Source organism: Scyliorhinus torazame, chromosome 16 (genome assembly GCF_047496885.1).
Source record: "Scyliorhinus torazame isolate Kashiwa2021f chromosome 16, sScyTor2.1, whole genome shotgun sequence".
Lineage (NCBI taxonomy): Eukaryota > Metazoa > Chordata > Chondrichthyes > Carcharhiniformes > Scyliorhinidae > Scyliorhinus > Scyliorhinus torazame.
In genome coordinates this window covers 63,846,444-63,862,674 of record NC_092722.1, presented here as the reverse complement: position 1 = coordinate 63,862,674, position 16,231 = coordinate 63,846,444, and the positions used below count along the sequence as shown (strand labels likewise).

Genomic DNA, 16,231 nt, shown 5'->3' with positions numbered 1-16,231 from the left:
ACCATCAATTCACACGAGACAGAGAGTTGAAGTGGACAGTGGCTTGAATCAACTAGAACAGTGCCTGCCTGTGACTACTCTGCACTGAGAGCCGCCTACAGGGCAGCTGTTCTATATACCTCCCCTCAAGGGGGCGGAGCCAAGTGCAGAGCCCACAAGGGCACCAACATGATACAAACGGTGTAATACAATACCATGGTCCATAGGTGGAGCCCACAAGGGCAATAACACAGTATAATGCAATACAGTGGTGAATAGTTGCCATAATACGTTCACCACAGTTAGTGTGAGAATTTTGTAATCCTATATCTTTGCCACTGACATTTTTAATTCTGTATGTACCTGAATCCTCATGACAGTTTACGGGTAACAAATTATCGACAAAAGACTACACTTGGCCTTGACTCCTTGGGGTGGATGAAGGCTTTACGCAGTACAAAGGTTGATAGCAAGGCAGTAGCCAGTTTTATATTTCTTTCCATTTTTATTTCTATTGAATTCAACGGAAACACTATGAGAAATCCATGCATAAATGTAAATATAAATTGTCCACGGATACAGAGAAAATAATATCCATTTCTCCAGTGAAACCTACAGAATTGGCGCAGCAATGTGAGGACGAATACAAAGAACAAAGAATAAAGAAAAGTACAGCACTAGAACAGGCCCTTCGGCCCTCCAAGCCTGTGCCGACCATGTTACCCGTCGAAACTAAAATCTTCTACACTTCCGGGGTCCGTATACCTTTATTCCCATCCTATTCATGTATTTGACAAGATGCCCCTTAAACGTCATTATCGTCCCTGCTTCCACCACCTCCTCCGTAAGCGAGTTCCAGGCTCCCACTACCCTCTGTGTAAAAAAACTTGCCTCGTACATCTCCTCTAAACTTTGCCCCTCACACCTTAAACCTATGCTCCCAAGTAATAGACCCCTCTACCCTGGGAAAAAGTCTCTGTCTATGCCCCTCATAATTTTGTAGACCTCTATCAGGTTGCCCCTCAACCTCCTTCGTTCCAGTGAGAACAAACCAAGTTTATTCAACCTCTCCTCATAGCTAATATCTTCCATACCAGGCAACATCCTGGTAAATCTCCACACTCTCCAAAGCCTCCACATCCTTCTGGTGGTGTGGAGGCCAGAATTGAACACTATACTCCAAGTGTGACCTAACTAAGGTTCTATACAGCTGCGACATGACTTGCCAATTTTTATACTCAATGCCCCAGCCAATGAAGGCAAACATGCCATAAGCCTTCTTAACTACCTTCTCCACCTGTGTTGCCCCTTTCAGTGACCTGTGGACCTGTACACCAAGATCTCTCTGACTGTCTATACTCTTGAGGGTGCTACCATTCACTGCATATTCCCTACCTGTATTAGACCTTCCAAAATGCATTACCTCACATTTGTCCGGATTAAATTCCATCTGCCATCTCGCCGCCCAAGTCTCCAAATGATCTAAGTCCTGCTGTATCCTCTGACAGTCCTCATCGCTATCTGCAATTCCACCAACCTTTGTGTCGTCCACAAACGTACTAATCAGACCAGTTACATTTTCATCCAAATCATTGAAAATACTACGAACAGCAAAGGTCCCAGCACTGATCCCTGCGGAACACCACTAGTCACAGCCCTCCAATCAGAAAAGCACCCTTCTATTGCTACTCTCTGCCTTCTATGACCTAGCCAGTTCTGTATCCATCTTGCCAGCTCACCTCTGATCCCATGTGTACTTCACCTCTTTGTACCAGTCTGCCATGAGGGACCTTGTCAAAGGCCTTACTGAAGTCCATATAGACAAAATCCACTGCCCTACCTGCATCAATCATCTTTGTGAACTCCTCGAAAGACTCTATCAAGTTAGTGAGACACGCCCTCCCCTTCACAAAACCGTGCTGCCTCTCGCTAATACGACCCCTTGCTTCCAAATGGGAGTAGATCCTGTCCCGAAGAATTCTCTCCAGTAATTTCCCTACCACTGCGGAAGGCTCACCGGCCTGTAGTTCCCTGGATTATCCTTGCTACCCTTCTTAAACAAAGGAATGACATTGGCTATTCTCCAGTCCTCCGGGACATCACCTGAAGACAGCAAGGATACAAAGATTTCTGACAAGGTCTCAGCAATTTCCTCTCTTGCCTCCTTCAGTATTCTGAGGAAGATCCCATCAGGCCCTGTGGATTTATCCACCTTGATATTTTTCAAGACGCCCAACACCTCGTCTTTTTGGATCTCAATGTGACCCAGGCTATCTAAACACCCTTTACCAGACTCAACATCCACCAATTCCTTCCCTTTGGTGAATAATGATGCGAAGTATTCATTTAGTACCTCACCCATTTCCTCTGGCTCCACACATAGATTCCCTCCCCTGTCCTTCAATGGGCCAACCCTTTCCCTGGCTACTCTCTTGCTTTTTATGTACGTGTAAAAAGTCTTGGGATTTTCCTTAACTCTATTTGCCAATGACTTTTCATGACCACTTTTAGCCCTCCTGACTCCTTCCTACTTTCCTTATATTCCACACAGGCTTCGTCTGTTCCCAGCCTTCTAACCCTGACAAATGCCTCCTTTTTCTTTTTGACGAGGCCTACAATATCCCTCGTTAGCCAAGGATTGTGATATTTGCCATATTTATCCTTCTTCCTCACAGGAACATACCAGTCCTGAATTCCTTTCAACTGACATTTGAAAGCCTCCCACATGTCAGATGTTGATTTACCCTCAAACATCTCCCAATCTATGTTCTTCAGTTCCCGCCTAATATTGTTAGAATTAGCCTGCCCCCTATTTAGCACATTCACCCTAGGACCACTCTTATCCTTGTCCACCAGCACTTTAAAACTTACTGAATTCAGGAGAACAGAAACAAGATAGGGTGTGGGCAGGTAGGTGGCGAATGCAGTTCAGTGTGGACAAATAGACAAGGGTAAGGAAGTGCTGTTAAACCTGTAGAAGACATGGCTTGGACCATATCAAAGTATTGTGTGCAGTTTGAGCCCAGCAATGCAGAAATTATAAGAAAAGCAAAATACTGCGGATGCTGGAAATCGGAAGTAAAAACAGAAAATGCCGGATAAACTCAGAACATCTTGCGGCATTGGTACAGAGAAACAGAATTAACGTTTTGAGTCTAAACGGCCCTCCTACAGAAGGGCACAGAAGAATGTAGAAATTATATGGAACCAGGGTGAAGACGCACTTAGGATGATAAAGTATAAAGGTAAAGAAGTGTTGTTGCAACTGTACAAGGCATTGGTGAGACCGCACCTGGAGTATTGTGCACAGTTTTGGCCCACTTATTTGAGGAAAGATGGAGTGGCATTGGAGACAGTTCAGAGGAGTTTCACTCGATTGATTCCGCAGATGAAGGGTTTGTCATATGGAGTGACATAGGCCTGTACTCTCTAGAGTTTAGAAGAATGAGGGGAGATCTAATTGAGGTTTACAAGATCATAAAAGGTATGGATAAAGTAGAGGTGGAGTGGATGTTTTCTCTTGTGGGGCATTCTACAATGAGTGGTCATAAACTTAGGATAGTAGGTAGCAAATTTAAAACAGAGTTGAGGAGAAACTGCTTCTTCCAAAGGTTGTGAATCTGCGGAATTCGCTACCCCAGAGTGCGGTGGATGCTGGGACATTGAGTAAATTTAAGGAGGAGTTAGACAGATTTTTAATTGGTAATGGGCTGAGGGGTATGGAGAACGGGCAGGACGGTGGAGTTAAGGCTGGGTGGAGATCAGCCAGGATTGAATGGTGGAGCAGACTCGATTCTGCTCCTGCGTCTTATCCACTTATGAACTTATGATACCCAGAAATGGGAGGCGATGTTATGATGGGAGATTTAAAAATTAGAACTGCGTTTAATCTGCTCCAATAGTGGAACGTTTGTGCAAAGAATTTGGGAAAGATTATTTCCTTGGGCGGCACGGTAGCACAAGTAATTCACAGCACCAGGGCCCCAGGTTCGATTCCCCGCTGGGTCACTGTCTGTGTGGAGTCTGCACGTTCTCCCCGTGTCTGTGTGGGTTTCCTCCGGGTGCTCCGGTTTCCTCCCACCGTCCAAAGACGTGCAGGTGAGGTGGATTGGCCATGATAAATTGCCCTCCGTGACCAAATAAAGGTTAGGAGGGGTTATTGGGTTCCGGGGATAGGGAGGAAGTGAGTGCTTAAGTGGGTCGGTGCAGACTCGATGGGCCGAATGGCCTCCTTCTGCACTGTATGTTCTATATTCTTGTGGTCAATAAATCAAAAACAATAAATTTAGGAGTCATTCTGGACATGTGAAAGGGAGCAGTTAAAAGAATTGTTTTCACGCAGAGAGCTTTTCGAAATTGAATAAATTATGATTGACGCTTAGTCACGTACAAAAGGAATTGTAAAATCTCTTGAAACCAAACAACAGGATTGAAGGAAATAAAATAAGATCAGAAATAAAATAAGATCAGCCAGGCCTTGGAGTGATTTCCAAATGTGCACACTTCAAGTGCCAGCCTAGATTCCATTCAAAAATGTTCAACTTGCAAGAAACCACTTAATTTCAGACGGTGCGATGCCCTGTTACAACTAACTCGCTCAAACACTGATGTGTTATACTAACTTTATTATTCTGTTGACGGGCACAATAGTGGGAGGTGATGCACGATCAATTGCACAAAGACGAGAGTTGAATACAACTGAGACTTTATTACTCTAAGATGTGTGGCCTCCTACAGCAGCTGGCGAAATGGCTGCTGGATAGGGAGCACACATATTTATGCTCCGCCTACTGGGCGGAGCCAGCAGGCAGTGACTACCCCCGTACCTGTAGTACAGGGTCTTACCACACATCTCCTAATATATACAACAGTGGTGATTACCACATTCATCCCCTGTTAAAATTGAGTCCGGCGGGGTTGGTGGAGAACTATATACAGAGCAAGTTTAATATACAGAAGTGCAAAAGAAATATTTCTTTCTGAAGTCAGTACAAGGTGGTTTGATAGTCCCGAACCAATTATAGATTTAGCTGGTCCGGGGCCTTGATGTGGCGTTGGGAGTGACGCAGTGGTGGTGTTGGTCTGATCCTCGGTGACTCTGGGAGCATGCCAAAACCCTCTTCATCCTCGGGCATGGGCAGGGGGAGGACGGATGGTCATGGGGGGGTTGCTGCTGGGTGCACCAGGGGAGGAGGGGTGGAGCCGGGCCGGAGGGGTGTGTGTGTGTGGAACCTGCTGGTGCCAGGTCCCTGAGGGAGACAGTATCCTGGCGGCCGTCGGGGTACGCCACGTAGGCACACTGGGGGTTAGCGTGGAGTAACTGCACCCTTTCAACCAACATGTCCGCCTTGTGGAGTCGGACGTACCTACGGAGGAGTATGGGTCCTGGAGCTGCGTGCCAAGTCGGGAGCGACACCCCAGATGTGGACTTCCTGGGGAAGGCAAAGAGATGTTCATGGGGTGTGTCATTAGTCGCCGTGCATAGTAGCGACCGAATGGAGTGCACTGCATCGGGGAGGACCTCCTGCCAGCGGGAGGCCGGGAGATTTCTGGACCATAGGGCCAGTTGGACGGCCCTCCAGACCGTCCCGTTCTCCCTCTCCACCTGCCCGTTTCCCCGGAGGTTATAGCTGGTCGTCCTGCTGGAGGCAATACCCCTGCTGAGCAGGAACTGACGCAGCTCATCACTCATGAATGAGGATCCCCTGTCACTGTGGCTGTCGGCAGGGAAGCCGAACTGTGCAAAGATTGTGTTGAGGGCTTTGATGACGGTGGCAGATGTCATATCGGGGAATGGGATGGCGAAGGGGAATCTGGAATATTCATCGACCACACTGAGGAAATACGTGTTACGGTCGGTGGAGGGGAGGGGCCCTTTGAAATCCACGCTGAGGCGTTCAAAGGGGCAGGAGGACTTCACCAGGTGCATGCGGTCCGGCTGGTAGAAGTGCGGTTTGCACTCCGCACAGACCTGGCAGTCTCTGGTGATTGCCCTGACTTCCTCGACGGAGTAGGGCAGATTGCGGGCCTTTATGAAATGGTACAACCGTGTGACTCCCGGGTGACAAAGGTTATTGTGCAGGGTCCGGAGTCGGGCCACCTGTGCGCTGGCACATGCACCTTGGGATAGGACATCTGGGGGCTCGTTGAGCTTGCCGGGGTGATACAAAATCTCGTAGTTGTAGGTGAAGAGCTCGATCCTCCACCTCAAGATTTTATCATTTTTGATCTTACCCCGCTGTGTGTTATTGAACATGAAGGCTACCGACCGTTGGTCAGTGAAGAGAATGAATCTCCTGCCGGCTAGGTAATGCCTCCAATGTCGCACAGCTTCAACGATGGCTTGGGGCTCTTTTTCGACGGGGGAGTGCCGAATTTCGGAGGCATGAAGGGTGCGGGAAAAAAATGCCACGGGCCTGCCTGCCTGATTGAGCATGGCGGCTAGGGCGACGTCTGATGCGTCGCTCTCCACTTGAAAGGGCAGCGTCTCGTCTACTGCGTGCATCACGGCCTTGGCGATATCGACTCTAATAATGAAGGCATGTTGAGCCTCGGCCGTCAGGGCGAAAAGGGTGGACTGGATGAGTGGGCGGGCCTTGTCCGCATAGTTTGGGACCCACTGGGCGTAGTATGAAAAGAACACCAGGCAGCGTTTGAGGTCCTTGTGGCAGTGGGGGAGGGGGAGTTCCATGAGGGGGTGCATGCGGTCGTGATCGGGCCCCAGAACTCCGTTCTGGACCACATAGCCGAGGATGGCTAAGCGGTTCGTGCTGAACACGCACTTCTCCTTGTTATAGGTGAGGTTTAGGAGAGTGGCGGTGTGGAGAAATTTGGCAAGGTTGGCATCGTGGTCCTGCTGATCGTGGCCGCCGATGGTGACATTGTCTAGGTACAGGAAGGTGGCCCGCAACTCGTACTGGTCGACCATTCGGTCCATCTCCCTTTGGAAGTCCGAAACCCCATTGGTGACGCCGAAGGGAACTCTGAGAAAACGGTAGAGGTGGTCATCTGCCTCGAAGGCAGTGTATGGGTGGTCCGCCTTATGGATGGGGAGCTGGTGGTAGGCGGATTTGAGGTCTACAGTTGAGAATACCCGGTACTGTGCAATCTGATTGACCATATCAGATATGCGTGGGAGAGGGTACGCTTCGAGCTGTGTGTACCTATTGATGGTCTGGCTGTAGTCCATGACCATTCTGTGTTTCTCCCCAGTTTTAACTTCTACCACTTGGGCTCTCCAGGGGCTGTTGCTGGCCTCGATGATGCCTTCCCGAAGCAACCGCTGGACCTCGGACCTGATGAAGGTCCTGTCCTGGGTGCTGTACCGTCTTCTCCTGGTGGCGACGAGTTTGCAATCTGGGGTTAGGTTTGCGAAAAGGGAAGGTGGGTCGACCTTTAGGGTCGCGAGGCCGCACTCAATAAGGGTGCCCGCCAAATTTCAGGGTTAGGCTCTGGAGGTTGCACTGGAAGTCCAGGCCGAGTAGCAGGGCAGCGCCGAGGTTGGGGAGGATGTAGAGGTGCAAGCCGCTGAATTCTACGCCCTGGACCATGAGTGTGACTATACAGGACCCCCGGATCGCCACGGAGTGGGATTCGGAGGCCAGGGCGATTCTTTGATTGGCGGGGTGTACCACAAGGGAGCAGCGCCTTACCATACCTGGATGGATGAAGCTTTCGGTGCTCCCGGAGTCCAGCAGGCAAGAGGTCTCGTGCCCATCGATCTTCACACTTGAGGCGGTGGCTAGATTGTGCGGGCGAGACTGGCCGATCGTGACCGAGGCTGGTCGTCGCTGGTGTCGAACGATGGGGTGCCCGGGGGGCACGGGTCCTGGAACAAAGGTGGTGCCCATGTGCCGTGGGGAAGACAAGATGGCGGCACCTGATGATCTTGGGGTGGAGAAGATGGCGGCGCCCACGGGCCGCACGTGGCGGGGGTTGAAAATGATGGCGGCGCCCATAGGCCGCATGTGGTCCGAGAAGGGGAAGATGGCGGCGCCCATTGTCCGTACGCAAGGGGGGTCGGGGCAATAGCGGTGACTGAGCGGGCCTGGCACACCGCAGCGAAGTGCCCCTTCTTGCCGCAGGCCTTGCGAAGGGCGGTGCGGGCCGGGCAGCATAGGCGGGGGTGTTTCTGTTGTCTGCAGAAGTAACATCGGGGGCCCCCGTGGTTGGCTGGCTGGCACGTGGCACCGGCGCATTGGCTGGGTGAGGCTCCTGGTGGGGCGGCTGTCTGCTGAGTCCACGATGTGTAGGAGGGGTGGGCCGCGCGCCTGGGGGTGTAGGCCTGAATATTGTGCGAGGCAACCGCCATCGATAGTGCCATTTTTTTTGTTGCTTCAAGATCGAGAGTGGCCCCCTCTAAAAGTCGCTGGCGAATGAGATCTGACCCTGTCCCCGTAACGAAGGCATCCCGCATGAGGAGGTTCAAATGTTCCGTGGCCGTGACGGCCTGACAGTCACAGTCTCTGACCAGAGGAATTATAGCACGCCAGAAATCTTCTACGGACTCACCAGGGAGTTGACTGCGAGTGAAGAGTACGTGTCTAGCGAAGAGCGTGTTTGTCTGCTGGATGTAATTCTCTTTCAGTAGCGCCATGGCTTTGTCGTAGTTCGGCGCGTCCTGGATAAGAGGAAAGACGTTGGAGCTCAGCCGCGAGTAGAGTATCTGGATCTTCTGAGCTTCCGGGATTGGGTCTGGTGCAGACCTGATATAAGCTTTGAATCAAGCTAGCCAGTGTTGAAAGTCCTTTTTGGCGTCGCTTGTTTGCGGATCCAGCTGCAGGCGATCCGGCTTGATGCGGAGGTCCATCTTTATGAAAATCTTAGAGTAATAAATTGATGCACGATCAATTGCACCGAGACGAGAGCTGAATACAACTGAGGCTTTATTACTCTAAGATTTGTGGCCTCCTACAGCAGCTGGCGAAACAGCTGCTGTATAGGGAGCACACATATTTATACTCCGCCTACTGGACGGAGCCAGCAGGCAGGGACTACCCCCGTACCTGTAGTACAGGGCCTTACCACACATCTCCTAATATATACAACAGTGGTGATTGTCGTGTAGGGTGCTCTGCTACTCAGACAAACCAACACGGTTGCGGAAAGTACAACTCAGTTTTATTACTAACAATATTAACATTTGTAAACTGGTTACTGGGGTTCGTTCACTACCCTCTAATCTGTGAACCCAGCCCTAACACTATCTTGAAGAGGCACTCAGCACATGGTGTATGCCTGAGTGGCTTGCTGTGAGCTCTGAGCCCTGAGCTGTCTCCTGCTGGAATGAATCAGAAGTGTCGTGTTCCCCGTTTTATAGTGTGTCTGCTCTTGCTTGTGATTGGCTGTGATTTTGCGTGTGTATTGATTGGTCCGTTGATCTGTCCATCAGTGTGTATGATGTTTATCTGAATATCATGACAGTGATTACCACAGGAGGAGAGGTAGAAATCACGCCATCGTATATCTTTCTTTCTTGGAAAAGGCTGATCATGGATACTATGGAAGAAGCTTCTGTGGGTAGACTGAAGCATGATGCTTCCAGTGGTTCTGAGGTGAAGAGCAGAGAAGTGCCAATACGAGATTAAATAGAAGCAGTTTCACAAATTGGGCCAGGAAAACATTATTAACACCGAGATTTATAAGGTTATGAAATTCACTTCCAGGTTATTGTGTTAGGCTGAAAGTGAACATTCAAGGTTAGATTGGAGTGGATGAGGTAGATATTGAAGAGTGGTAAAGAGCATTGGTGCTTTTTGTTCATGTGTAGGGTTAATGACAACGTAATAAACCCAAAACTCTGTTTTCACGATGTGTCTTCGATGTAACCAACATTAGTGTGATAAAACCAATACCAGGGGCGGGATTCTCCAATCCCGCAGCAGTGTCCACGCCATCGTTAGTGCCGTCGCCTTTTACACGGCGTGAACGGGCTGCTCCCACATCTAATTGTGGCCCCTACAGGGGGCCAGAATGGGACTGGAGCGGTTCGCACTGCTCCAGCTGCAGATCCCGGCGCGAACTAAACGCCGCGGGATCCGCGCATGCGCAGTGGCGTCCTTCAACGCGCCGGCCCCGACGCAACATGGCGCAGGACTACAGGGGCCGGCGCGTAGGATAGGAGGCCCCCAGCCACAGAGGCCGGCCCTCCGATCGGTGGGTCCCAATCGCGGGCCAGGCCACATCGGAGGCCCCCCCCACAGGCCGCCACCCGACCCTTACACGCCGAGGTCCTGCTAGCCCAGAGCAGGATAGAACAGCGCCGACGGGATTCAGCACCTTTCCTACGGCCGCTCGGGCCGGAGAATGGCCCGTGACTGGCGCCGTGCCAACCACGCCGGCGCCAATGACACCGATTCTCCGCACTGTGGAGAATCGCATGTCAGCGTCGGGGCAGCGTGGCCCATTCGCGGGGATTCTCCGACCCAGTGCGGAGCTGGGAGAATCCCGCCCCAGGTTCTTCAGATAGAAGGAGTTGTCAAACAATTTTAATGCAAACCATGCTTGCTCAAAATTCATGACCATCCTAACATAATCTGTCTCTGAGTATTTTATCGCAATGTCCTGGGTTTGTTGATGTATCACTGTGTAGTTGAACATACTCATCAAATCTTTGTTAGATGGCTTTCTTAGCTCAGTGATGGTGCTCTTTCCTTTGAATGTAAAGGTTCCAAGTTCAAGCCCCATTCTGAACTTGAGCATGTAATCGAGGCTGACACTTCAGTTCAGTACTGAGGGAGAGCTACTTTATCAAACATGCTGCCTGAGATGTTGCCTGCCTTCTCACGATTGCATGATGAAAAGCTTGGGTGAGTTTTCCTGGGGCCCTGAGCAACAGTTATTCATAGAAATATAGAATCAATACAGTGCAAAAGGAGGCCGTTCATTGAGTCTGCAATGACCCTCTGAAAGAGCACCCAACCGAGGTCCATTCCCTGCCTTATCCCCATAACGCCACCTAACCTGCACATCTTTGGAATGTAGGAGGAAACCAGAGCACCCGGAGGAAACCCCCGCAGACACGGGGAGAATGTGCAAACTCCACACAGTCACCCAAGGCCGGACTCGAACTCTGGTCCCTGGCGCTGTGAGGCAGCAGTGCTAACCACTGTGTCACCATGCCGCCCTCAAATCAGCATCACAAAGACCCCTTAATTCGTAATTCATCTCATTGCTGTATGGGTTTTGCTTTGGAAAATTAATTGTTTATAAAACAATTATCATGTCACTTAAAAAAAAAAGCTAATTTGCTATGTTTAGTTTAAGACAATAAGACCATAAGACACTGGAGCAGAATTAAGCCATTCGGCCCATCGAGTATGCTCCATCATTCAATCATAGCTGATATGCTTCTCATCCCCAAGACATGTGTTACGAGCAAGAGAAGAGATTTGTAATTATTCCCTTGGTCTCCCTCTCCAGGTCTGACTGTAACAGGGTTTTTGTGAATTGAGGGAGGATGTGCTTTGCCAATACTGCAGGAGGCGCACTATTTACACTTTCAGATTGTAATAAGTTAGTCAGATGGGGTTCCTGAGGTTAGACAAAGAACAAGATAAGCTTATTGGAGTTATTTCCTGGACTTAATCAAAATCGCGATTTGTGGTAGTATGCATTAGGGGTCATGTGGGACTGTGAAGCCGTGATGTCATTGGCTGACAGATCCCGGGTCCTGGTTGGCTGTTGATCCCTAGCTCCGCCCTGAAGGCGGAGTATAAGGACCAGGAGTTCTCCCCCGCAGGCCAGTCTGTTGCTGAACTGCGGGGAACAAGTCACGCTTAATAAAGCCTCATTGACTTCATCTCTATTCATCTCTCGTGAGTCTTTGTGCGCAACACTATTCATATACCAAACACATTCCATGAGGCCCATACCACATTAATGCTGATGACAGAGTAAGAGACTTAAGCATTTTTTACAGTTTGTGAAGATGACAAAGCAAAGAAGTATACAGTTTGCTGTTCTTTGGCTGGTCTCAACACACATTGCATTTTGTGTAGTTGTCTTCCTGGGTGTTGATTTCCAAATGTTATTTCTCAAAGATCTTAGTTTGCAGTAGATTTCTCTTCTCAGGATGGTTATTTTGCAAATTTCGCAGTACTTCCAAGAGAGAAAGAGACAGAGACAGAGAGAGCAAACAACTTTAGCAGTCTGTTCCAGTCCAGCATTGCTTTGGTTTCTACCCTGCTTGGTAAACAACCCCTGCAGCTTTGACAAAGAGTCACCCAGACTTGAAGTGTTAGCTCCCTTCTCTCTCCAGGGATGCTGTCAGACCTGCTGGGATTGTTTTTGTTCCTTCAAGCACCTTCATGGCTGTATATTCCAGAGAAATTCTATTAGTCCATGTCTTCTGCAGTCTCTGTGTTAGGACGGATAATTGTATTTTGATGTCTCATCTCGGAGACGTTTGAAAGGTTTCAGAGTATAAAGCCTGTATATAAAGTATAATAGTACATGAGGCAGGAACATAGGAATTAGGAGCAGAAGTAGGCAACTCAGCCCTTCGAGCCTGCACCACCATTCAATCAGATCATGGTTGATCTTTCACACTGTCCAGGGGGTTGAATGTGCTTTTATTTCATCCCATTTGGTGGATGCAAGCTGTATATTGTTACCATCTGGACAGTTTCCATTGCCTATAGAGGATTTATTAACCAGCCTATAAAAAAGAAAAAAAATAGAAATTGTTTTTCTTTTTCTAAAACAAAGCACATACTCATAACACATGAAAGTTGTCCTATGAATGCAAGTTCTCTCTTTTTTGTGTGAAACAAGGTACACAAAATTCCTTACTGCTCAGATAAATCCTGCATGTGACTAAGAATCTGAGGAAAACAATCCCTCGGGATTTGTTCAATAAATTTCAAGTGCCTACAAGATTTATTAGCAGGAGTCTATGAACTGAACATCACATAAAAGAGCTCCACATAAGAAGCAGAAGAGAGCTTTAATGATGAAGTCTGAGGCAATGAATTGTAACATTTAAGGAATTTTATTTGTTTGATGTTGTTTTCATTTTTTTATTCTGATTGCTGTATTATAAGCTTCCCGCCTTCTTAAAAACTTTGATTAAAATGACTTTCCGTGAAAGATAACCCCCTTACAAATGCTCTCAGTCTATTTGCCCCTCTCTCACTGATACTGCTGTGAATATAACGCTCTTTTACACTTGTGTTTATGCTCTTGGAAACATTATCAAATGGAAGATATTCATCTTTCCCTTCATTTCAATTACTCAGCTGTGTAAAAAAAAATCAAAGAAATCAAGATTAAAGATGACGATTCAGCCCGTACTCACTCGTTCGTCTTCATCCCCAGCTCTCTCATGACACACGCCCCTGCTCTATTTTAAATGGTACAGTGCCCATGTTTCCGCTACATCTTCTGAGGTGTTAGCTGTGACCCACTGGGCAGCGCTGCGGCAGGCGGTATAATAATAATCTTTATTGTCACAAGCAGACTTACATTAACACTGCAATGAAGTTACTGTGAAAATCCCCTAGTCACCACATTCCGGTGCCTGTTCGGGTACACAGAGGGAGAATTCAAAATGTCCAATTCACCTAACAGCACGTCTTTCAGGACTTGTGGGAGGAAAATGGAGCACCCGGAGGAAACCCCCCTAGACACAGGGGAAACCTGCAGTCTCCGCACAGACAGTGACCCAAGCCGGGAATCGAACCTGGGATCCTGGCACTGTGAAGCAGCAGTGTTAACCACTGTGCTACCATTCAGGTCCCGCTTCACGTTCCATCTGGTCTCTCAGGTGGCTGTGAAAGATCGCATGGCACTTCTAAAATAAAAGCAAGTGCCCGGAACATCCTGGTGCCCTGGACAATATTCATCCCTCAATCGATGTGACAAACCGGATTATGAACTCATCACATTGCTCTGTTTCCTACATTATAACAGTGGCTGCACTTCAGAAAAGCTCAATTGGCCGTGGTGCATTGTGGTGTGAACTGAGGTTGTGAAAGGTACTATATGAATGTTCTTCCTTCCTGCTGTGCAGTGTTCCCCAGAATGGAATAGAATATTCTGGCCAGAATTCTCCAGCCGGCAGCCCACCCTGCCCAAAGGGTTCCTAGCGGAAAAGGAAACCAATGGGAAATTCTATTGATAAGCGGCGGGAGTATAGAATTCCACCGCCAGTGAACGGCGAGTCACGGAGAAACACACAGCTGGAGATCCGGAGACTCCAGCACTCTATATATGGTCTGACACATGTGTTACAAAGTCTTGGCATAATCTCTAACACTTTGTTTTCTGTCCTGCTGTCTGTATATTCCGATATTCCATGCACTGTATCGTATCGGAAAGATCCAGGCCCCTAATTGATAACTATCACTGTAGGAGTGGTACAGTTGGCCCACTGCTGAGAAACGGAATTGTATTCTATTACTACATAGAGCAGAGGAGATTTAAGAATTAAATCTCTATTTCAAGGGGATGCCGCTGATCATGAGATGGTTGTTTATAGTTCTACCGACCATCAGTGTTGTTAATCTAGCTTTTAACTGCCCTGGAAACAGTGGGCCAGACTACACTAAACTCCCTGTGTCCAAATCCTGCAGCATAGATCTCTCCTGCAGGCGGTCTCTCCGAGATAGGCTGTAATTCCACTGAAAATGTTCCATCCCCCGGAATTTGACGGGAGTCAGGAATGCTGGCACAGGGCAGCCAGAAAGCTCACTCTTCCGAAGGCTGGGAGCTCGGTGTGAAGTCCATTATGCATCATCGAGACGTGTACAGTTTGTGCAAATTCTTTCTTCATGGTGTTCTGGGTGCTATTCAAACGAGTCAAACAATCGTTAAGCACAGAGGAGGTCATTTAGTCCATTGTGAGTGCACTGACTCTTCGAAAGAGCAAACCAATTCATTCTAATCTCATTCTCTTTCTCCAGAGCCTTGCAAATATCTTCTATGATTTTAAACAAGGCAAGAATTCTCTGGCCGTTCACTGGTGATGGGATACTCCGGTCCCACCGGCAGCGCACTCCCATCCGTGTGTTTCACGATGGCGTGGGATGGCTTCAATGGGAATTTCCATTGACAGCGGCGCTGTGGGAAGAGAGAATCTCACTGCCAGCGAGCAGTGTGCCACCTCCCACCGGCGAGAAACCCGCGGCTGGGGGAACCGGAGAATCCCGCCCTCAAATGTTTGATATTTAAATATTTCCACTGCTTTGAGTTTCCAAACCTTTTCTGAGAGTTCAACTTTATGCCTAGGGAGGAAAGATCCCAATCCGCTGGACAGCTCCGGAGGCCATCGCTTACCGCAAGTTCTCCTCAGCCAGCGATGTCTGGAGTTATGGCGTTGTCATGTGGGAAGTGACATCCTACGGAGAAAGACCATATTGGAATATGACAAACCGAGATGTAAGTACCGAGCTCTACTTCACATGTGTGCTGCTACTTCACAAGAGCATCTTAGCATTAAATAACCGTTGAATAACTGAGTGTATAATAAACCAACAAGCTCCCAACTGCACGTGAGATCATCATTGAAATCATTGACATGTTTCTCATTTTAATTTCACTGTCCCCTGAAAATTCTGTCGCTGAAATTTTCAATGTGGCAGAGACACAGTTGGACTTTTTAAATGAAAAATTATAGATTGTCTACTTGCAATCCACACACAGATATGCACACAATCACACAGATAGACAAACACACACAGATGTACTGACGCATATGCAAATGCACAGATACATATAACACACACAGACACATATGCACATACTGAAACACATACACCAATATGCACGGAAACACACACACGCATGCATTTAGACATACACATAAGTATTCATGCAGATATACTCATGTGTGTTCATCCACACAGATGCACACTCTCACATGGACACACACCTGTACACAGAAATGTCCGAACATTTGTGCACACTTGCACCGGCATACACACACACACAGACACACTGCCACATATACAGACACGTGTGACCAGACACTCCCCTATAGCGAACATTCAATGTTGAAAAAGGGAGGGCCTTAAGAGAGAAAACTTGGAATGAGGGGATGAAGATTGTGTGGGGAGGGTGCTGATAATATTAGTGATGGGTGGGGGTGGGGAACGCACTGGCAAGACTGAAAACCAGGGGAGTGGCGGAGGCTGCTGGCATGACCTTCGACCAGCTTGGGGATAGATGCTGGTGAGTCTGGGGACCCAGATGGTTGAAGTAATGGGGAACGGTGGTGGATTGGTGCTGGTGACACGAGACAATAGGGGGTGGG

General features: G+C 48.4%; 1 protein-coding gene across 3 annotated transcripts in view; it reads left to right on the top strand.

Moving 5' to 3' along the window:
* The window catches only part of LOC140392851 (ephrin type-A receptor 8-like), a 667,123-nt gene that overhangs the window by 564,858 nt on the left and 86,034 nt on the right, over window positions 1-16,231 (top strand). For all 3 annotated transcript variants that reach the window (XM_072478584.1, XM_072478583.1, XM_072478585.1), the window contains exon 14: window positions 15,208-15,357. In XM_072478584.1, the coding sequence (XP_072334685.1) occupies window positions 15,208-15,357 (150 nt within the window). The remainder of the gene's footprint in view (window positions 1-15,207; window positions 15,358-16,231) is intronic.